This window comes from Bombina bombina, chromosome 6 (genome assembly GCF_027579735.1).
Source record: "Bombina bombina isolate aBomBom1 chromosome 6, aBomBom1.pri, whole genome shotgun sequence".
NCBI classification, from domain to species: Eukaryota; Metazoa; Chordata; class Amphibia; order Anura; family Bombinatoridae; genus Bombina; species Bombina bombina.
The window spans coordinates 90,084,043-90,107,589 of record NC_069504.1 but is presented as its reverse complement, the minus strand read 5'-3'; the positions used below and the strand labels follow the sequence as shown (position 1 = coordinate 90,107,589).

The following is a 23,547-nucleotide window of genomic DNA, read 5'->3' as shown; positions in this document are numbered from 1 at the left end:
TATATTCTTGTTTATATTTATTGTTATAGCCAGTTGTATGCTGTATACTTATTTCTCTTATAGACTATGTATTCCTCAAACAAAAAGGCGGAATTTACATCGCCGAAATCGCCGAAACCGGAAGTGCACTTCTTGTGTTGGTGTCACTTCCGGTTCGTGATTAGGGGCCGATGTTTTCTTAATTGTAATTCTGGACTTGCGTAAATAGCAACTCTTACAACAGACCTTATTATTTTATAGTGTGCATTTGCTATGTTATTCAATCCCAAGGGAATATTAGTCCTTGTGTTCTCAGCTTATTGATGCTAGTGCATATGACCGGAAGTGACATCACTACCGGAAATGGTATTCCGGTCTCTGTATTTAGCTATGGGTATCATTCACAGGGTCATAGTACTGGGGATTGTTATATAAAACGTAATCAATTGAATTCAGGAATTTGGTATATATAATGTGGTCAATCAAATGAAAACATATATGTACAAAAACGGACAATAAAATAATTTTATAAAAAAGCGAGTTGTAAAACACTTGGTTTAGATATATATAAGGGGAATGCCACTGTCATTACACTAGCTATATGGCAGATAATCGTGTAATCGAATATAATAAAAGTATGTCTTTAAGGTACATATGAAGATAAATGTGCATAATCTCATTAAAATAAGTAGATGAGATAAAGATGGAGTAAATAATCGATGTGTAACTTCAGAGGTATCAGAAATCACTGTTCTAGTCAGATGCCTATTTAGTGTCATATTTTGAAAGATGAGGATTCCACTGATTCACATGTCAGTTACTGGTTTGGTAGGTCTAATGGGTGTGGGATGGGTTCCCCCATGTTCAGATGTTTCGCTACGTAGAGTCCACCCGGTAAATAGGACTCTTTATCACCACGCAGAGAAGAGATTATGGGGGATAATATAAAAAATACTAAAAGATATTAAAAAATATTTAAAAATGTAAAATGGAAATTTATAAAATTGTCAGAAAATTATTAAAAATATTGGTAACTGGCTGCAGTTTGAAACCTGGTGGGTAGATGATCATTAAAAGGGTACAGGTAGAAGCAAGGGGAGTTATATCATGTTCTCATTAGGTAAACTAGTCTATTATGCTAGTATGAAGATACATGCTAATAATGGATCTCTGTTTCCTACAGTACATGTTTTGAGCAGATTTATTTCAGATTAAATAAATGTGACAGATCTTCCTTGTTATTTAGACCCCTGGGATGAAGGCAGTCTAAATAGAATATCCATCTCGATTCTTCTATAAGAAGTTTTTTCTCTTGGTCTCCCCCTCTCCAACTAGGGTTTACTAGTTGGATACCACAATATTTGAAATCTTTCTTATTACCCTGATGTTTTTTAGTAAAATGTTTGTATAGTGGAGTCTCCGTACTTTTATTTTTGATCTGTAGCAGATGCTCTCTGATACGGTCCTTAAGCAAAACCGACATGAAAAAATTTATATTTCAAATTCCAATGTTCTTCACATAGCAGAATATGTTCTATTTATTCATAAATACATATCTCTACATATATATGATGGTATTTTGGTGATATATATATATATATATATATACATTTATATATGTAATAATATATAAATATATATATTTGAACATCTATTAATACATGCAACATATTCTGAGACAGAGCATAGGAATGTGAAATATTTACAGTAAACACATATTATAACACTTTATTAAATATGAATATTGCAGAAATATGCTTTTACATGTTTTCATCTACTTAACTGCAAAGAGTTCCAATGCACTTACATATATGTCTATATGTGTGTACATATGTATGTATGTGTTTATATGTGTACAGTATCTATATCTGTGAATACATATATACACATATAAATACATAGGTACACACGTATAAACATATTTATTTACATACATATACATATTTAAACAGTTGAGACCTCATGTCTTTGAGCCCTTATAACTTTTTTGTACAATTTTTTTTTATATATATTTTATTAGATTGTGTTATTATGAGCGTAACTTTGTAATGTATTTTTTTTTTCACTTTTCACGAAACAGTTAACCAGAGCTCTGAAGTTGCGATAGTTATTCTAGCATAAATCGCTATTGCACTCAAGCAATCACATTTACTTTCAAAGCGTAATACGAGCAATAAGCCCGACAAGCGCAAACACCTGTGATAAACACCTTATCGCTCACATGCAAATTAATTTTCAAATATTAATTGTTATTGAACAATACAGATAGAAAAGCCTACACATTGGTGTTTTGGGACGATGAATTGATGCATAGGGGCCGATTTACTAAGCTGTTTCCATGCAAGCCTTCAGGCTCACCAGAAACAAAAGTTAAGTCCCAGTCCTTAACTCATCCGCCTTAACTGAGGTGGTGGACAGCAATCACCCTGATCAGATATGATTGCGATGATTGACATCCCCGCTAGCGGCATTGCACAAGCATGGTAAGCGTATGCTGTCGACATTTAGCTATGTCGGGCGGACATGATCCGCTACAGCGGATCTTGTCCATCCAACATATAATAAATCTACCCCTTAATGTGGGGCCACAGCATATGTGTTTGAAACAGGTAATAATTACTCCAGAGCTACTATTCACCATATATGCCATAGAAAATTAAAAGAGAAAAGCAAGAAAATAGCAGGCACGCCAAACAGTATGAAAGAAGTATTTACTAAACAAATGAACCACCGGTGGTTGAATAAAAATACACAAGATGGTCACAAGGTATATGCACATCAAAGCCGACTGCTATATGTGGCCATTAAACAGCTCCGTGGTCCCCGATGTGTGTATTCTCCAATAGAACCAATGGACCTTATCCGGTCTTAAGTCATGTGTTCTTGCTGCTCGGCCATGTTTCTTATGGGCTACACTGCTTTGCCTTCGGGGACCACGGAGCTGTTTAATGGCCACATATAGCAGTCGGCTTTGATGTGCATATACCTTGTGACCATCTTGTGAGTTTTTAAGATCGTATGTTTTTAAAGTGAATGTAAATGTTGATGCTTAAGTGCACGGTTTTTAAAACTTTGATTAAAAACAGGGGCACTTTAATTCATCAAAATTTACATTTCACTCCTGTTGTGACAAAAAACTTACCTTTTTAACTTCATAGCAGCTCCAGCTTCCTCCGGTCTCACAAACCATTTCTGATGTCAGAAATGATTGATAGGTCATCCTCCAATCACGGCTTCCCCCCCGGGGGAATCAGTGTCTGATTCACTGCTGTGATTGGAGGAAGCCGGATGCCTCATTTTAGACCCAGGAAGAGGCTTTGCAATGGGCAGAGGAAGCTGGATCTGCTGTGAAGATTAAAAGGTAAGTTTTTTTCACAACAGGAGTGAAATGAAAATTTTGATGAATTAAAGTGCCCCTGTTTTTAATCGAAGTTTTAAAAACCGGGCACTTTAGCATCAAAATTTACATTCGCTTTAACAATAAACTTTATTGCTGCACTTGAGTCCACACTTCTCTCCTTTTGTATTTTATAGTTATCGCTTTGGGAACGTTGGAGTCTACCTTTCTTTGGAGGAGCAGCGTGACTATATGTATAGGCCTTGATTTGCCCAGATAAATTGTATCATTTGGACTTTTTATTTGTGAGTACATGATCTCATCCTTGTTTTGGACTATAACTTTTTAAGTGTATGGACATTATTACACTGATCCTTATCTATTCTGAACATTTATTTTGAATATTGCTTTTGTAATATCTGCAGTTAGTTTATGGTAATTGGTATACATATATTCAGTAATATTTGAAATTAATTAGCGCCCTGTCGTGTATATTTATATACACTCTTTGTCCTGAATAAAAATACAATTACAGTACAATACGTAATACAAAAAGTTATATAAAAATAAAAATCTGCTTATGAAAGCAAAGTCCACAATAATTAGCTGTGCAGAACTGGTATGAATGAGCTGAAATAGAAAAACACTAGTCCGTGAATCAGGTAATATGTTTAAGGCCACATTACACGTGTTATACCATATCCACTTTATACAAGCCAAGAGCAGACATCCAAGAAGTGTGACACAGTACAAAATAGCGCTCACCCGGTACAACAGACCTTAAGGGGACAGGGCAATTTACTGCACCAAGGCAGTCCACACACGGCCCAGCCATTGTCCTTAGGTGAAATCAGATGCTGCCGCTTCGGCATTCGCACTCTGTGTGAACTAGGAGACTTCCAGTGTCTCTAATCACATGACCTATTCGGCCAAACAAAAACCTCTTCCTCCAATACTTAGTGGGTAAGGTACATTATACCTAAGAATTACAGAGCACTCTGTGTTTTCCAGTTAATGACTGTTTGTAGACAGAATCAGCGGTATCATCTATGTGTTTCAGCCAGGTAATGGCCTTCATCAAGACCTAAGGACAACGGCTGGGTCGTCTGAGAACCGCCTTGGTGCAGTAAGTTTCCCCATCTCCTTGAGGTCCGTTGTACAGGGTAAGCGCTATTGTGTACTGTATCACGTTTCTTGGATGTCTCCTTTTGGCTTGTATAAAGTGGATGTGGTATAACAGCCTTAAAGGGACACAGAACCAAAATATTTTCCTTTCATGATTAAGATAGAGCATGCAATTTTATGCAACTTTCTAATTTACTGCTTTTATCAAATTGTCTTCATTATCTTGGTATCTTTATTTGAAAAGCAAGAATGTAAGTTTAGATGCTGGCCCATTTTTGGTGAACAACCTGGATTGTTCTTGCTGATTGGTGAATAAATTCACCCACCAATAAACAAGTGCTGTTCAGGGTGCTAAACCAAAAAAATAGCTTATGATGGCTTCTTTTTCAAATAAAGATAGCAAGAGAATGAAGAAAAAATTATAATAGTAGTAAATTAGAAAGTTGCTTAAAATTGCATGCTCTATCTGAATCACAAATGAAAATTTTTGGGTTCAGTGTCCCTTTAAACACATTACCTGAAGTTTTTTTCTTTTTACATCATGTTTCACCCTTATTGCCTTTCTACTTGTCTTGAATTGAACAACATGAGACTGGTTTTCCAATGTATGGCTGTTTTCAGGTTTGGGTTGTAGGCACCCCACCCCCTAGAACCATGCCTGTTTAATAGACACCATTACAAATGTAACCTCAAAATGTAATATATTGTTATAATAAAATATATTTTGCCATTGTGAAGCATAACCTATATTACTTTACAGTACTTAACATCTGTTTTATTTTCTGATATATTCATTAATTCCATAGTTAAATGTCTCCAAGGCTGTATACCAATAATTTTTATGTAAATCATAAATGCAGCTATTTTAAAATAACAGTATTATGACTTGACCACAGGATGACTTATTAATATTAGAAACATAATAAACAATATTACAAATTTTATTGCAAAATGTTGGATTCTCTAAGCTTACAATATCAAATACAATATCATATATGTCTCTTGAGATACATAACGGACTTGATATTTTATATCGCTGAATGTTTTGTGTATTGTTCTGCTTTCTTAATTTAAAATATATAAATATATTGTAAATCTTTTCAAAACTGCAATTTATTTGGGCTGGACAAAAGTTTAAGCTTGAGGTTGTGCGGCTCCTAAAGGCAAATGATGGGTTGTTGGAAGGAAAATACGAAATATGTAATGTGCATTTTTTTAGAATCCTCATTTCCTTCTTTCAAGAAAAACCCACACAGTATTGTACATGGAATGTTTAAAACCATGATACTGGTTTTATGTGGTTTGGAGTGGTCTTCCCTCTAGCAGAGGATCATTTTATGTGCTTGGGTTCTATTACAATTATGGAAAGTAATACTGTATATAAACAAACAGTCTTGTTGAAGTAAACTCACTCATAGATGCAATAGTTTATTTACTAACCCTCATTAAAATGTTTTGACAGAAAATATAGATGGTTAAAATAACATACCTGCTTGTGTTTACTTAGCTGGAAATTTAGTCAAATATAAAAAAAAGGCTGTTTCATTCAGAAATGTGTAACCAAGTTCTAAATATACTTAAAGGGACATTAAATTGCTGAGAACTACTACAGTAGAAATAGTTACAGTAGTAATTTTAACCCTTGCAAATGTGTTAAACACAGTTAAAGCCCAATCCAGAGCAGAATTGCCCTTCTGGAAGCTAAGTAAACTCATCTGGTAAACCAATTAAAGGTACATGTCTGTAGCCACCAAACACTAGCTAAGAGTATCAATAGATCAATAGAACATAGTAAATTTAAAAGTCTCTTAAAATTGCTAAGTGTAGGTGAAAACTCCTAACCGCATTTTTACAACGCCCCAGAATGCTCATGACCAGCCCCTTGTTCACACCTGCAAGATGCTTTAAATGTTATTGACAGTAACACTCACTAATGAAACTATGGAGGATATAGGTGATGTGAAGCTCAATTAATTTTACAACCAATCTTGATAATTGCCACAATGTAAAGGACTCCATGTACTAACCGGCGTGCGGACAGCTTCTCAACTCGCAAAGCTGTCCGTCCGCCTTCGCAACACATGGGCAGCGGATCTGTTGATCCACTTGTCTGTATGTATCATTACACACTCATCAGAGTGTGTAATGCCCGCCCCTTCATTTGCGCGACCAGTCGCTCGACTGAAGGGGCTGTCAATCACAGAGAGCGAGCAAGCTCTCTGTGATTTTCCCTTGCCACCTCAGAGGTGGCGTAGGGTGTAAGAAGCAGCGGTCTCCTGACAATCTCCTCTCTCTTATCTCTCTCAATGTAACAACTGTCAATATCTAGTAGATATGTTTTCTTTGTATTTTTACATTTAATGGATGGTGGTGACGTGTTCAGCGTTGTTTGTTATTTTGCACATAAAGGGTTGGACTAGAATTGACCCCATGAACTTCTCTTTAAAATAAGACCCCTTGACAACTTCATGATTGTCTACAAATCTAGCCCTACAACTGGAAGGTCAATCAAATGATGTTACTTTTAATATTTAATTACTTAGAATATTTATATTCTTATTCCCTTTTTCTATACCCTTCAGATTCTTTCACATTTCCTACAAATTATTATTCCTATGAACTTTAATTTATGTGGTTTGTCGTTATGTGGTTTGTATTCTCATATATACACTGTATTTATTTTGTCTAATTATTTCATGTATTTTATTTATTTGTTATACTTTAATATGTTAAACTGTGTAATTCAAGTAATCCCCTAGAAAACTGGCAGTATTAATATTATAATTAACTACTTATGAATGATGAAATAATCAAGATATTTCCTCTGGCAATAGGGTCTTTTTTCTGTCAGATTACTGTACAATTCAGTGGTACATTGATATATATATATATATATATATATATATATATATATATATACTGTATATATTGTATCACGTAGAGGAGGCTGTAATGGTAAGAAAACACAATGTGCATTTTTTATTCAATAAGAAGTAAGAAACCTGTAAGACATCTGTATTTGTCTAGGATTTTAACAACTAAACCTGTATTTGACTACAGAAGAAATGTACACATTGCAGATTACAGCAAATCAAATAAAAGTTGAGCAATATATTACAATGTAAATGAAAATACAAATAACCTCACCGGGGAAAATATTGCTTGTGGTTTATGGAACTGTTTTAGAGCCAAGTTTTGAAACTAAGTCTTTCAAAATGCCAATAGCTTAGTAAAAATTCCAAAGAATTAACATACATTTAGTAGGGCAGAGCTTTGTAGGAAACTACAATACAAATATTATTATTATTATGAGCAGGTATTTGTAGAGCGCCAACAGATTTTGCAGCATTATAAACATAGTATACAGGATAACATTTATAGGGATCAATTGGGTAAAGGGCCCTGCCGAGAGTTGCACTGTTGTAGTCGGCTCTTATGAAGGCGATCTGCAAACAGCTGGGCTCATAGGCTTACATTCTAAGGGGTTCAAGGGAAAAGCAATGGAGTTAGGAAAGGTTAGTGTTGGTTGTATGCAACCCTGAATAGTAGAGTCTTTAGGGAGCGCTTGAAGCTGTTAAAACTAGGGGAGAGTCTTGTGGGGCAAGGCAGGGAGTTCTACAAGATGGGGGCAGTCTGGAGAAGTCCTGTAAATGGGAATGTTAGGAAGTAACAAGAGGAGGAGAGTAGGAGATCGTGAGCAGAGCAAAGGGGACGGGAGGGAGAGTATCTGGAGACAAGGTCTGAAATGTAGGGGGAAGCAGTGCAGTTGAGGACTTTGTGTTTAATCCTGGAGGCAAGAGGAAGCCAGTGAAGGGATTGGCAGAGAGGTGCAGCAGATGAAGAGCGACGTGCAAGGTAGATGAGCCTGGCAGAGGCATTCATTATGGATTGTAAAGGAGCTAGGCAGCAGCTAGGTAGACCAGAGAGGACGGAGATGCAGTAGTCGAGACGGGAAAGGATGAGAGAGTGGATTAAAATCTTAGTTGTGTATTGTGTAAGGAAATGTCTAATTTTAGAGATGTTTTTAAAAGGTGGAAGCGGCAGGCTTTAGCCAAGGACTGAATGTGAGGAGTGAAGGAAAGGTCTGAGTCAAGTGTGACCCCAAGACATCGTGCATGCGCGGTAGGGTTAATGATGTAATTATCAACAGTTATAGAAGATTGGGGGGTGGAGATTTTAGAAGAAGGGGAAAAATAAGGAGTTCAGTTTTGGAGAGATTTAGCTTAAGGTAGTGAGAGGACATCCAAGATTAGATATGAGAAAGACAGTTAGTGACACAAGTTAGTAAGGAAGGAGGTAGGTCTGGTGCATAGGGGTAGATTTGGGTGTCATCAGCATACAAATGATATTGAAACCCGTGGGACTTTATTAAGGAACCTAATGATGACATGTAGATTGAAAAGAGAAGGGGGCCGAGGTACCCCAGCAGAATGTCATAATGGGGCAGAGGATGCTCTGGAGAAGGCTGCAATAAAGATACGGTTTAATAGAGAGGAAGAGAACCACAAGAGATCTGTGTTGCAGATGCCGAAGGATTGGAGGGTTTGGAGCAAAAGAGGGTGGTCAACAGTGTCAAAGGCTGCAGACAGATCATGGAGGATAAGCAGAGAGAAGTGGCCTTTGGATTTTTCTTTAAGTAGGTCGTTGGTAACCTTTGACAATTGCTCTCTCTGTGGAGTGATGGGGATGAAATCCAGATTGCAGTGGGTCAAGAAGAGAGTTTAGTGTAAGTAAATGGGATATACGTGCATATACTAACTTTTCAAGGAGCTTTGAGGCAAGAGGGAGTAGGGAAATAAGATGGTAGTTGGATGTGGAGGTTGGATCGAGGGAAGGTTTTTTGAGGATAGGTGTGACCAGTGCATGTTATGAGGGAAATATACCATATATTAGAACTATATATATATATATATATATATATATACATATATATATATAAATAAATATTAATTCTGCAAGAAATGTCATAAGAGTTCTACTAATAATAAGAGTACAATGTATTTAGGGTAAGCTTAGGTAATGTAAAGGGGCAGTAAAGTAAAAAATAAATAAATTAACTTTCATGGTTTAGATAGAGTATGCAAGAAACTTTCCAATTTACTTTGATTGTTCTTTGTTCACTTGGTATCCTTTATTCAAACTAGGAAGGCTGGGAGACATACATGGTCTTTATCACATTATGGCAAGAGTTATTGCTGCAATGTTTTGGTAATAAATTCTTACACACTGCCTAAAACAAAAGCACACTCCTGAGTCTACCTAAACAAACAGTACCTTAGATTTTAAGAAAATTTGATAATAAAAGTAAACTGAAAAGTTTCTTAAAGGACCACTTAAAGGAACATGAACCCCAATTTTGTTTTCATGATTCAGACAGAGCATGTGATTTTAGAAAATGTTCTAATCTACTTCTATTATCTAATGTTCTTTGTTTTCTTGGAATTTGTTAAAAAGCATACCTAGGTAGGTTCAGGAGCAGCAATGCATTACTGGGAGCTAGCTGCTGATTGGTGACTTCACATAATTTCTTTTTGTAATTGGTTTACCAGATGTGATCAGTTAGCTCCCAGTAATGCATTGCTGCCCCTTTAACAATGGATAACTAGAGAATTAAGCCAATTTGAAAATAGAAGTAAATTGGAAAGTTGTTTCAAATTATATGCTCTATCTTAATGAAAGAAAGCTTTTGGTTTCATGTCCCTTTAACACAGTAGAATTTAATAATTGACACATATACAATAGCACTTTGAATTTGAAATGAGAAGTGGAATATTTTCTGGCAAATTTCAAAGTGAAAGGGGCAGTTTACCTTAGTCATCTTAAAGTCTTACCTTAGATTAAGCTACAAATAGCCTCCTGCACCTTTTCTATATTATGCAGCAAGAATGGTAAAAAAGTTATTTTAAAATTAATATTGTTTCTGGCCACTATAGAATGACTGCCAATCTCCGCCCACTGATGACATCACAGCCTGGGCTGCATATGGCATCCAATCACAAAAGGCTCACTAGTTGGATTAAACAGACTGTCAATGCTATTCAGCAGAGTGTCTAGATGTAGCCCAGATCCTGATGTCAGCAGTGGGTGGAGCTTGCCAGCCATTTCAAAGTGTCCATAAACAATATACATTTTAAAATATTTTTTTTACCGTTCCTGCTGCGTGGTGAAGAAAGGGGTGCAGGAAGCTATTTGCAGCTTAATCTAAGGTAAGACTATAAGATGACTAAGGTGTAGATTGTCCCTTTAATTCTATTTTATCTCCCCCTGTATCATGTGACCGCTATCAGCCAATCACAAAATGCATATAAGTAAATTATGTGCACTATTGCACATGCCCAGAAGGGCTGGAGCCTCAGAAAGTGTGCATATAAAAAGAATGTGCACATTTTGATAATGGAAGTATATTGGAAAGTTGTTTTTTTAAATTGCATGTTTTATCTGAATCATGAAACTTTAATTTCAACTTTAGTGGCCCTTTAAATCTGTGTGCTCTATCTGAATCATGAAAGTTTAATCTTGACTTTACTACTGCCCCTATAAGCTGTCGTGTCATTATTAAGCAATACTATTTAATGTATATTTTGAATATTTCATACAACTAGATAAAAGAGAATCATCCATATGTTTCTCAAGACTTTCAAAACTTCCCCTAGATCTAGGAATTAAACCAAAAATATAGGAAACAGATTTTCTTTTCTTTTTAGTTCTTAGGCTTTTATTTTAATATTTACTTTTAATATTATTGATTGCATCTGCAGTAAATCTTTAGACATGTTCAATAAAGCAGAATGATAAAAGCAACTATATAAAGAGAAAAGACAGTTGACATTTAACTGTCTGGTCTAATTAAATGTGTTAGAGACCCCTCCTATAAAACATTAATTCCCTTTCTATAAATAAGTGGTAACCAGTGGGCTTTATAAGGGACATTAGCACCCCAACATAAGCACTACAACTGAGGGAGAACCCCCTCTTTTGAAACAGAAGAGGCAAGTGGTTGAAAAGAGGGGTCAAACATGCTCAGGTTGCTTTCAAATGATTATCATGACAACAGTTACAGCCTGATAGAACCATAGTCATAGGGAACAACATTGGGGGGGGGGGGGTATCCCCTATTATTTCCTCCACCACACATAGACAAACTTAAAACCCTGTAGTTTGAAGCAGCAATCCTTGTCTTTCAAATGAGTTGTTGCATGTCTGTCCAACTATCAGCTAATTGTTATAACAATGCCTGGCAAATTGTCTAATTTTATGTTGTATCTATTATTTATATGGTTTGATATTTTAGACCTATTTCTTAACTGCATAAATTAAAAGATGGTAAAAAGTGAAAAAATAATAATTCTATCTTCTAATTTTCAATTATTAATTGTTATTGAACAATAATGATAAAATATCCTAAAATGATGGTATTTTGGGATGATGAACTGATGCTGAATGTGAGACCATAACGTGTGTTTGAAACAGGTAATAATTACTCCAGAGCTACTATTCACCATGTATGTCATTGAAAACATTGTGGTTAAGTCTTGGTGCCAATAAATGTATTTGATTACAGTGCTGCTACCTTTGTGGACTGCCATAGAGAATGACACAGCACATAATATTTGTATTTCATATGATGGCATAAGGAAAGAAAGAAAGAAAAAGAGGAAGAAAGAAAGAAAGAAAGAAAGAAAGAAAGAAAAAGAAAGAAAGAAAGATATTAGTGCTGTGGAATCTGTTAGTCCTCTACAAATAAAAATGATAGTAATAATAATAATAATAATAATAGATATCCCTTGCCACCGAGAAGCCAATAGTTACAAGTATGACTTTACTGGCTGAGAAACTATCAATGTGTAATGTTAAATAACTAGCACTGGTGGTATTCATTCAAAAATCACATGCAGTATGTTGATCTTGATAATATATACAAAAAATATATAAAATAAATAAATTACCAGTAAAAGTTGAAACAAGTGAAGAGTCTGGATCGAAAGGGCATCTCCCACGCCCCCTCTCTATTTTCTGTGTTTCCAGATGAAATATGTGCTCCTGTAAAATAGTAAAATAAAGTGTCATAAAAACAGAAATCATTATAGATTAAGTACAATTGTATAATTGACTATTTGCCTGATTATCCCATTTCTTAAAGACTACATTTATGAATTAAATTATACATATACTAGTCCTAAAGCCCGTGTACACGGGCCATTTTTTGCAGTACAGTGGTTCCACCCCTTGCTCCCTCTCTATCCCCCCTCTCTTTTGCCCCCTCTCTTTTGCTCTCTCTTCCCCCCTCTCTTCTGCTCTCTCTCCCCCCTCTCTCTATTTTGCTCTCTTTCCCCCTCTCTTTTGCTCTCTCTCCCCTCTCTTTTGCTCTCTCTCTCTCACTCCCCCCTCTATCTATTTTGAACTCTCTCCCCCTCTCTTTTACTCCCTCTCTTTTGCGCTCTCCTCCCACTCTTTTGCTCTGTCTCTCTCTTCCCCTCTCTTTTGCTGTCTCTCTCCCTCCCCCTCTCTTTTGCTCTCTCCCCTCTCTTTTGCTGTCTCTCCCCCCTCTTTTATGCTCTCTCTCCCCCTCTCTTTTGCTCTCCCCCTCTCTTTTGCACTCTCTATCCCCTCTCTTTTGCTTTCTCTCTCCCCCTTTCTTGTGTTCTCTCCCCCTCTCTTTTGCTATCTCTCTCCCTCTCTTTTGCTGTCTCTCTATCCCCCCTCTTTTGCTCTCTCCTCCCTCTTTTGCTCTCTCTCTCCCCCTCTCTTTTGCTCTCTCTCTCCTCCCTCTCTTTTGCTTTCTCTCCCCCCTCTCTTTTTCTCTCTCTCCCACTCTCTTTTGCTCTCCCCCCCTCTTTTTGCTCTCTCTCCCCTTTCTTTTGCTCTCTTTCTCTCCTCTCTTTTGCTGTCTCTTTCCCCTCTCTTTTGCCCTTTCTCTCCCCCTCTCTTATGCTCTCTCTCTCCCCCTCTGTTTTGCTCTCTCTCACCCCTCTCTTTTGCTCTCTTTATCCCGACTCTTTTGCTCTCTCTATCCTCCCTCTATTGCTCTCTCTTTCCCCTTTCTTTTGCTCGCTAACCCCCCTCTTTTGATCTCTCTCCCCTCTCTTTTGCTCTTTCTCTCCCCTCTCTTTTGCTCTCTCTCTCCCCCCTCTCTTATGCTCTCTCTCTCCCCCTCTCTTTTGCTCTTTCTCTCCCCTTCTCTTTTGCTCTCTCTCTCCCCCCTCTTGTATGCTCTCTCTCTCTCCCCCTCTCTTTTGCTCTCTCTCTCACCCCTCTTTTGCTCTCTCTATCCCGACTCTTTTGCTCTCTCTATCCCCCCTCTTTTGCTCTCTCTCTCCCCTTTCTTTTGCTCTCTTTCTCCCCTCTATTTTGCGGTCTCTCTCTCCCTCTCTTTTGCTCTTTCTCTCCCCCTCTCTTTTGCTCTCTTTCTCCCCCTCTCTTTTGCTCTCTTTCTCCACCTCTCTTTTGCTCTTTCTCTCTGCCTCTCTTTTGCTCTCTCTCCCCCTATCTTATGCTCTCTCCCCCTCTCTTTTGATCTCTCTCCCCACTCTCTTTTGCTCTGTCTATCCCCCCTCTTTTGCTCTCTCTCCCCTTTCTTTTGCTCTCTTTCTCCACTCTATTTTGCTCTCTCTCTCCCCCTCTCTTAAGCTCTCTCTCCTCCTCTCTTTTGCTCTCTCTCTCCCCCCTCTCTTCCCCCCTCTTTTTTGCTCTCTCTCCCCTCTCTTTTGCGCTCTCCATCCTCTCTTTTGCTCTCTCACCCCCTCTCTTCTCTCTCTCTCTCTCTCTCTCTCTCTCTCTCTCTCTCTCTCTCTCTCTCTCTCTCTCTCCCCTTTCTTTTGCTCTCCCTCCCCCTCTCTTTTGCTGTCTCTCTCCCTCTCTTTTGCTCTCTCTATCCCCCCTCTTTTGCTCTCTCTATCCCCCTCTTTTGCTCTCTCTCTCTCCCCTCTTTTGTGCTCTCCCCCCTCTATTTTGCTCTCTCTCCCCTTTCTTTTGCTCTCCCTCCCCCTCTCTTTTGATGTATCTCCCCCTCTCTCTCTCTCCTCCCTCTTTTGCTCTCTCTATCCCCCCTCTTTTGCTCTCTCTCTCTATCCCCCTCTTTTGAGCTTTCTCCCTCCTGTCCGCACAGCCATGTATGGCCCCGCCCACGTCACGCCAGGCCCCGCCCAAGTCACGTCCAGCCACGCCCCTGTCATGCACAGTCGGCCCGGCCCAGATGCCAGGTCAGTGTGTTGAAGGCCAGGTGTGTTTGTCCTCGTGCTGTCTCTACTGCACATGACAGCTTCGGAAAAACACACTTGGCCTTTTATATTATAGGATATAATTTGGTTATTCTTGCAATATTTTCAGCAGATAAGATACACCGGATACTGCATACAAAATGAAATAGATATGGTATCCTGCTCTTTCAGCAAAAACAAAAACTAAGAGGATTGCTCTACTGCGCATATGGTCATTCATCTGAGTTTATCTGGGCAATCATTATTCCAGGCAATTGGAGAACACAGGCAACTAATGTTAGTCTATAATTGAAACATTTGTATTTGAGATTTGAAGGGTATTAATTAATAAAGGACAGTCGTATAGACTGTCTTATAGAATGACATTTAATACACTGGAACAGCATAGCCCAGTTCCTTAGATGTGTTCAGAAGATGGTCATGGAAAGATAGATGAACAGGAATCTATTCAAATTTAAAACATCATCAAATTGTAATGTTCTCTTATGTAGGATGAACATGATTGCTTTGTTTTAGTACATGGCAATAAAATAGATTTAACTAAAAGCTCATCCAACCTTTACAATCTCTCCATTCTTAACAATGCCTAGGTATTTGAACTTTTATAAAAACTCTGTAGAGTAAAATAAAAAAAAATTTGTGAAAATGGAGAGGTGATTAGTGACACAACCCCACAGAAGGCTAAATTACAAAAGGTGCGCTAACGTTAGCCCTGGCACAAGCGACTTCGCTAACCTGTGCACATTTTACAAGTTGAAAGTGTACTGTCAAGCACAATCCAAATCTGCACAAGTAGTAAGAAGTGAATACAGCGCCAACAAGAGGCCAAGGGATAAATATACTCACAGAGAGATAAAAAAAGATTATTTAATGAACCATGTTAAAAAGCATCAGTAATAAAAGACTATATATAAAAAAATGTAAAAAACACATATAAATAAAATTACAAATATAGGAATATCTTACATAAGTGGCTCAAAGGGCCAAAGCTGATAATTACAATAAAAACAGAGGTAATAACAGGTGATCAGTGTGAGTGGTACACCAGAATAAGAGTGTATACTAATAAAACAGAATTAGCCTAAATACAACTATAACAAGTGCATCAAGCAAAAAACTAATAAACAATAATACAAACAATAATGTTCAAAATTAGTGAATTAAAAAATAGTGTTCCAAAAAATAGAAAAATGCACTGCAGTGCAAAAAAAGGGGGGTAGCAAAATAATTGTATAGATACGATCAAATAGTAAGTGAGTGCAAATGGATATAAAAATGCTAGCTACTTAATCCAGTGAGGTTAAGATATAATTAAATAAAATACACAATATGCAATAACATAAAAAATAAAATACACAATATGCAATAACATAAAAAATAAAATATAATCCAAAAAAGTGTTCAAAAAGTTGATCAACAAATGTTAGTGAAGAACAAAAATAAGTCAATCAAAACTAAAAAATGGAAAAAATGGGTGATGAAAAGCAAGGTGAAAGTGAGGAAATTGATTCCTTCCAATGTTAGTTACTTTAACAGATCCAAATTCCTGAGTGTGGTTGCTGAAGTAGCTGATTGGATCCTAGCACCTGTCAGCTGCTCCTATGGTATCCTAAAAAGTTTCCCTGTAAAAAAAGAAATTCACAACATAGTGTATCCAATATGAGAATGAAGTAAAGATTAAAGTAATGCTTACCAATATGTCAACGCGTTTCTGCCCTCAAAAAAGGGCCTTTCTCAAGACTAGCTAGACCCTCAAAAAAGGGCCTTTCTCAAGACTAGCTAGTCTTGAGAAAGGCCCTTTTTTTAGGGCAGAAACGTGTTGACATATTGGTAAGCATTACTTTAATCTTTACTTCATTCTCATATTGGATACACTATGTTGTGAATTTCTTTTTTTACAGGGACACTTTTTAGGATACCATAGGAGCAGCTGACAGGTGCTAGGATCCAATCAGCTACTTCAGCTACCACACTCAGGAATTTGGATCTGTTAAAGTAACTAACATTGGAAGGAATCAATTTCCTCACTTTCACCTTGCTTTTCATCACCCATTTTTTCCATTTTTTAGTTTTGATCGATTTATTTTTGTTCTTCACTAACATTTGTTGATCAACTTTTTGAACACTTTTTTGGATTATATTTTATTTTTTATGTTATTGCATATTGTGTATTTTATTTAATTATATCTTAACCTCACTGGATTAAGTAGCTAGCATTTTTATATCCATTTGCACTCACTCACTATTTGATCGTATCTATACAATTATTTTGCTACCCCCCTTTTTTTGCACTGCAGTGCATTTTTCTATTTTTTGGAACACTATTTTTGAAACACTAATTTTGAACATTATTGTTTGTATTATTGTTTATTAGTTTTTTGCTTGATGCACTTGTTATAGTTGTACTTAGGCTAATTCTGTTTGCTTAGTATACACTCTTATTCTGGTGTACCACTCACACTGATCACCTGTTATTACCTCTGTTTTTATTGTAATTATCAGCTTTGGCCCTTTGAGCCGCTTCTGTAAGTACTTTTTACATTTTTTATATATAGTCTTTTATTACTGATGCTTTTTAACATGGTTCATTAAATAATCTTTTTTTATCTCTCTGTGAGTATATTTACCCCTTGGCCTCTTGTTGGCGCTGTATTCACTTCTTACTACTTGTGCATATTTTTTGGAGGTTGGTTAGGATCTCTGTTTGGATACAGCTTGGGGATTACCTTAGCGCTTGTACACTACCCCTTTTTCACAATCCAAATCTGCGCTAGTCGGATTAGGGTTAGGGCTAACAATAGATGTGCACAAAATACATCAAAATACACTGTTACACTCATATACACATTATATAATAAAATTATTCATATAAATATTAATAAATATTTAAAAGGTATATAGTATATGACAAGGTGTTTGAATGGGAAGTGCTATATTGTATATACTGTATATGTCTAAATATGTATATACATGTATTATTATTATTATTATTATTGGTTATTGGTAGAGCGCCAACAGATTCTGCAGCGCTAATGTATGTGTTTATATATATATATATATATAAATATATATATATATATAGGTATATATATATGTGAGACTTAATACACACAGAGAGAAGCGCACTCACAGGAATGAACAACCAGATCAATAAATGTTTTGGTTTATCTATGGCAATATACCATCTGGTTCTACTCTGTGAAAAGCATTATTGGGCTAAAAAGAAGCTGCACCCAGGTGGTAAATGGCCATAGAGTTTAATTTCAGAATTGCATGATTTGTAACATTTAACAGAGAACTTAAATTCTTACATTAAAATCATTGTTTGCCAATAAATGTCCTAGATAGTTTACAAAAAAACATGTGTATATGTGCTTATATGTATATGTATGTATTTATATATATATATATATATATATATATATATATATATATATATATATACAGGGAGTGCAGAATTATTAGGCAAGTTGTATTTTTGAGGATTAATTTTATTATTGAACAACAACCATGTTCTCAATGAACCCAAAAAACTCATTAATATCAAAGCTGAATAGTTTTGGAAGTAGTTTTTAGTTTGTTTTTAGTTATAGCTATTTTAGGGGGATATCTGTGTGTGCAGGTGACTATTACTGTGCATAATTATTAGGCAACTTAACAAAAAACCAATATATACCCATTTCAATTATTTATTTTTACCAGTGAAACCAATATAACATCTCAACATTCACAAATATACATTTCTGACATTCAAAAACAAAACAAAAACAAATCAGTGACCAATATAGCCACCTTTCTTTGCAAGGACACTCAAAAGCCTGCCATCCATGGATTCTGTCAGTGTTTTGATCTGTTCACCATCAACATTGCGTGCAGCAGCAACCACAGCCTCCCAGACATTGTTCAGAGAGGTGTAATGTTTTCCCTCCTTGTAAATCTCACATTTGATGATGGACCACAGGTTCTCAATGGGGTTCAGATCAGGTGAACAAGGAGGCCATGTCATTAGATTTTCTTCTTTTATACCCTTTCTTGCCAGCCACGCTGTGGAGTACTTGGACGCGTGTGATTGAGCATTGTCCTGCATGAAAATCATGTTTTTCTTGAAGGATGCAGACTTCTTCCTGTACCACTGCTTGAAGAAGGTGTCTTCCAGAAACTGGCAGTAGGACTGGGAGTTGAGCTTGACTCCATCCTCAACCCGAAAAGGCCCCACAAGCTCATCTTTGATGATACCAGCCCAAACCAGTACTCCACCTCCACCTTGCTGGTGTCTGAGTCGGACTGGAGCTCTCTGCCCTTTACCAATCCAGCCACGGGCCCATCCATCTGGCCCATCAAGACTCACTCTCATTTCATCAGTCCATAAAACCTTAGAAAAATCAGTCTTGAGATATTTCTTGGCCCAGTCTTGACGTTTCAGCTTGTGTGTCTTGTTCAGTGGTGGTCATCTTTCAGCCTTTCTTACCTTGGCCATGTCTCTGAGTATTGCACACCTTGTGCTTTTGGGCACTCCAGTGATGTTGCAGCTCTGAAATATGGCCAAACTGGTGGCAAGTGGCATCTTGGCAGCTGCACGCTTGACTTTTCTCAGTTCATGGGCAGTTATTTTGCGCCTTGGTTTTTCCACACGCTTCTTGCGACCCTGTTGACTATTTTGAATGAAACGCTTGATTGTTCGATGATCACGATTCAGAAGCTTTGCAATTTTAAGAGTGCTGCATCCCTCTGCAAGATATCTCACTATTTTTGACTTTTCTGAGCCTGTGAAGTCCTTCTTTTGACCCATTTTGCCAAAGGAAAGGAAGTTGCCTAATAATTATGCACACCTGATATAGGGTGTTGATGTCATTAGACCACACCCCTTCTCATTACAGAGATGCACATCACCTAATATGCTTAATTGGTAGTAGGCTTTCGAGCCTATACAGCTTGGAGTAAGACAACATGCATAAAGAGGATGATGTGGTCAAAATACTCATTTGCCTAATAATTCTGCACTCCCTGTATTTTAAAGTAACAAAGTGAAGCACTCACTGGACTTTGGATATCCAGTGAGTGCTTCACTTTGTTTCTTTGCTGCATACTCCTCTCCTCAAGAGCACCCTGGCAGCTGCAGGACAGTGGTGAGAGTGCATATACCCTTTGAACTTTTGCTTATATATATATACTTCATGATTCATATGTGTGTGTCACCGTCTGTAACAAGCAAATGCTGGTGCTAGTGGGAGGTATGGGAGGGAAAGCAGGAGGCGGGTAGGCAACCCAGAGGGGGAGGGAGTGGGATGGGCCCTACAATGCAGAAAAAAATTGGAAAGGGTTGTGGGCGCCTTAACTAACTCCCGGAGGGGGAGGTGTGGGGATCACTACACTACAGAAAAATATTATATATATATATATATATATATATATAAACATATGTATACATAAGATACTGGAAGATGTACTAAAGATGGCCACCATTAGTGGGAGGGGGAGGGTTAGAGAGATATTTGGGCGATCAGAGAGGTGGGAGGGTTGAGGAAGATCACTAAATTGCAGAAAAAAATATATAAAATAATAATATTAAAAAAAATAAACTTCATACTGTCAGACTGTCTGCCAGTACCTAAAATGTTGATGACCAGTGTGTGTGTGTGTGTGTGTGGGGTGATGGAGGGAAGAGAGCTATTTGGGAGGGATCAGGTAGGGATCAGGGGGTAGGAGTTGTCAGGTTGGAGGGTAATCTCTACACTACAGATACAATTAACCTTCCAAGCTACCTGATTTACCCCTTCAATAGAAGTGTGGTGCGCAGTTGCAATTTGCGGCATTCTAATTACCAAAAAACAATGGCAAAGCCAAGCATGTCTGCTATTTCCCAGATCCCAGAGAAGCTTTTACAATCATTTTTGTCATAATTACACAAGCGATATGTAAATAATTTCAGTGTGAACCCCAACGTTTGTGAAAAAGTTAACGCTTTTTTTTTTAATCACATTTGGCAATGCGATACTGACATTAAATATACCAAAATAGGCCTTGATCAACACCTTTGGTTGTCTACTTAAAAAAAGTATATAGTTTTGACAGATAAATAAAAATAAAAAACAAGGCTCTTTTTCTGTTTAAATGGAGTGATAGCAAAAATGCTAAAAATTATCTGGTATTTTTGGTAAATTCTTCTCTGAAATTCCCAGTATCGAAGGGATTAAAGATTATGGGGCATATTTATCAATGTGCGAGCGGACATGATAAGAAGTAACGTATCATGTCCACCACACATCGATAAATGCCGACAGCATACGTCAGTGTTTATCATTGCACCAGCAGTTCTTGTGAACTGCTGGTGCAATGTCGCCCCCTGCAGATTCACGGCCAATGGGCCACTAGCAGGGGGTGTCAATCATCCCGATCATATTCGATCTGGTTGATTTCTGTCCATTGCCTCAGAGCAGGCGGACAAGTTATGGAGCAGCGGTCTTTAGACCACTGCTTTATAACTTTTGCTTCCGGGCAAGTCCGAAGGCTCGCTGGAAACAAGGGGCATCAAGCTCCATACGGAGCCCCTTTATCTCATCAACTACTTCTTGGTTTGTTTGTTTTTACCAGCACCAACTATAAAATAAAATCCTCCTCCATGCCAAATTTAATAATGATCTGTGAAGCATATTATTTGCTGTAGGTTCCAATAATACATTGAAAATTATACATTTTTCTACACTTTACCCCTCCAAAAATGGTCAAGTAATTTTCAGCAGTCTCTGAAGTTGGCCACAAAACTACCACATTTCAAAGTCTTTCAGACAATCAAAAGTTTTAAGCATCTAAAAAACATGGTTTAACACTGCACAATCCAGCGAACTTAAACTCTACTAATATAAGATGTACTGTAATAAATAAGACATCACGTGTAATTCATACAGTTGTACTATTAAAAGATGCAAAACAATAAATGAATTAATAAATACTTTCTTAAGCAGCTATGAGTAGATGATGGTCACATGGCAGATGAACAATGTTTAAGTGCTGGAAGCTGTTTTGGGTAACGTTGCATCATTGTGTTCCATGGGCTGCATGTGTTCTTTTCCATATGTTGTCAATTTTAATTGAAGTAGGATTACAATTATCTGATTATACTTAATGGATACTGTTATAACATTGCAGCTTTTAGCCTTTTCATAATTTAATTAATCTTAGAATGTATTATAAAGAGATTAACTAAGCAGAAAAAAATAGTCAGCAGGAATTTGGAATGTAGTATAGCAATATACAATCATGAAGGCATAATATATCATTAATAAAAATAGTAATCTTTGGAGAAATATTGTAAGAATAAACTATAAAATCAAGCTAGTCCCTTAGGCTAGTATTGCATCATACAAGGTTTGAGTTGCCTTCTTAAAACACTATTGTCTTAGAATGAGATGTAACAGAACATCTTAAAATTAAATGAGTGCTAGATGCTGTTGAAATAATTTCATAGATTCAAAAAAGGAGAGGAAGAAGTTTTGTTTGTTTTGTTTTTTTTTAACCAGTATCAGATGGCCAAAATGCAAGTAAATGTTGGAATCAACAAAACTAGAACCAAGTCCAGAATTTTAGAATCAAGGCTAAAACTTAATGGTAGAATAAACTCTAAAAAAATATATTGTGTTGATCTATGTGATAAAAGCTCGCTGGCAAAAAAGCAAAACCCCCACAGCTATGTTGGGGAATTGTGAATTGCCCCTAAACTATACAAATATTTGTAAGTACTTTTCAGCAGATCACAATGTGTGTATATTAAGTTCTAATATACAACCACAATTTCTGAAAACGTTGGGACAGTATGGAAAATGCAAAAACAAACAAAAGCGTCATTTGAAAATTCAATTCACCCTGTACTATATTGAAAGTACATTAACACATTATTTGATTTTATTTTGTGAATTTAATGTATTTTTGAAAATTTACACTCATTTCCAATCTGATGATTGAAAAACACAAAATAAATTGGGACAGTCGACTTTTTACCACTGTGTAACATCACCTCTTCTTTTAATAACACTTATTAAGCCTTTTGGGCACTAAATACACCAGTTGGTTAAGTTTAGCAAGCAGAATCCCCCCCCCCCCCCATGCATTCAGTATGCATTTCTTCAGCTAAACAACTGTATTGGGCCTTAGTTGCCTTATTTTGCACTTCATAATGTGCCACACATTCTCAATCAGAGAGAGGTCAGGACTACAGGCAGACCATTCTAGCACCCTGTAATGCTCTGACCAATGTAAAATTGGTTTTGTTGCTCTTGTGTTATTTGTCTTAGCAAAGTAATTGTTTTTACTAAGATCAGTAACTGTGAGCTTTTTAGTCGTAGGAACAGTTAGATAAATGACACTGAATATAAAGAAAGCAAGTGTGCATTAATACACAGACTTTCTATGAGCAGTGTTAGTTTGCAGATTTAGGTCTCTGCTAACTGGCTGAATAAGTAATAGCCTTTTGTGCAGCATAAACCCTATATCTCTGTTAGAGGGTTAAAGCAAGTAACGAAAACAATCTTCACACACTCACACCGGAATAAAATATATACAAGAGTCATTCATCCATCCATAAAGTTTAAGCGTAGCACTGAGAATAATTAGTGATTCAGTCACGAATATCAGAGTATAGAGCTGGAAAGCTTAGATGTTTACCGTGAATGAGCTTACCAACTTCAGTCCCAAAATGAGCTGCTTGATACCTGAGGAGATGTTCGTCCGACAGCGTGAGGAGGAAAAGTGAAGCCGGTGAGAGTGTGACTCACTTCTGGTTGTGATAAGGTGTTCCGTTTGATCCGCTGCTGATGGTACTGAGAAGGAGCTGCAGTTGCCAATACAGGATGAGATATTTAGAGATTGCGGTAAAGTTAGTTTGTGCATCCACAA

At 37.0% G+C, this 23,547-nt stretch overlaps 1 protein-coding gene across 1 annotated transcript in view; it reads right to left on the bottom strand.

Moving 5' to 3' along the window:
* SEMA3E (semaphorin 3E) overlaps window positions 1-23,547 on the bottom strand; it is a 291,573-nt gene that overhangs the window by 73,956 nt on the left and 194,070 nt on the right. Inside the window, exon 5 of the mRNA XM_053716512.1 lies at window positions 12,388-12,481. Within this exon, the coding sequence (XP_053572487.1) occupies window positions 12,388-12,481 (94 nt within the window). The remainder of the gene's footprint in view (window positions 1-12,387; window positions 12,482-23,547) is intronic.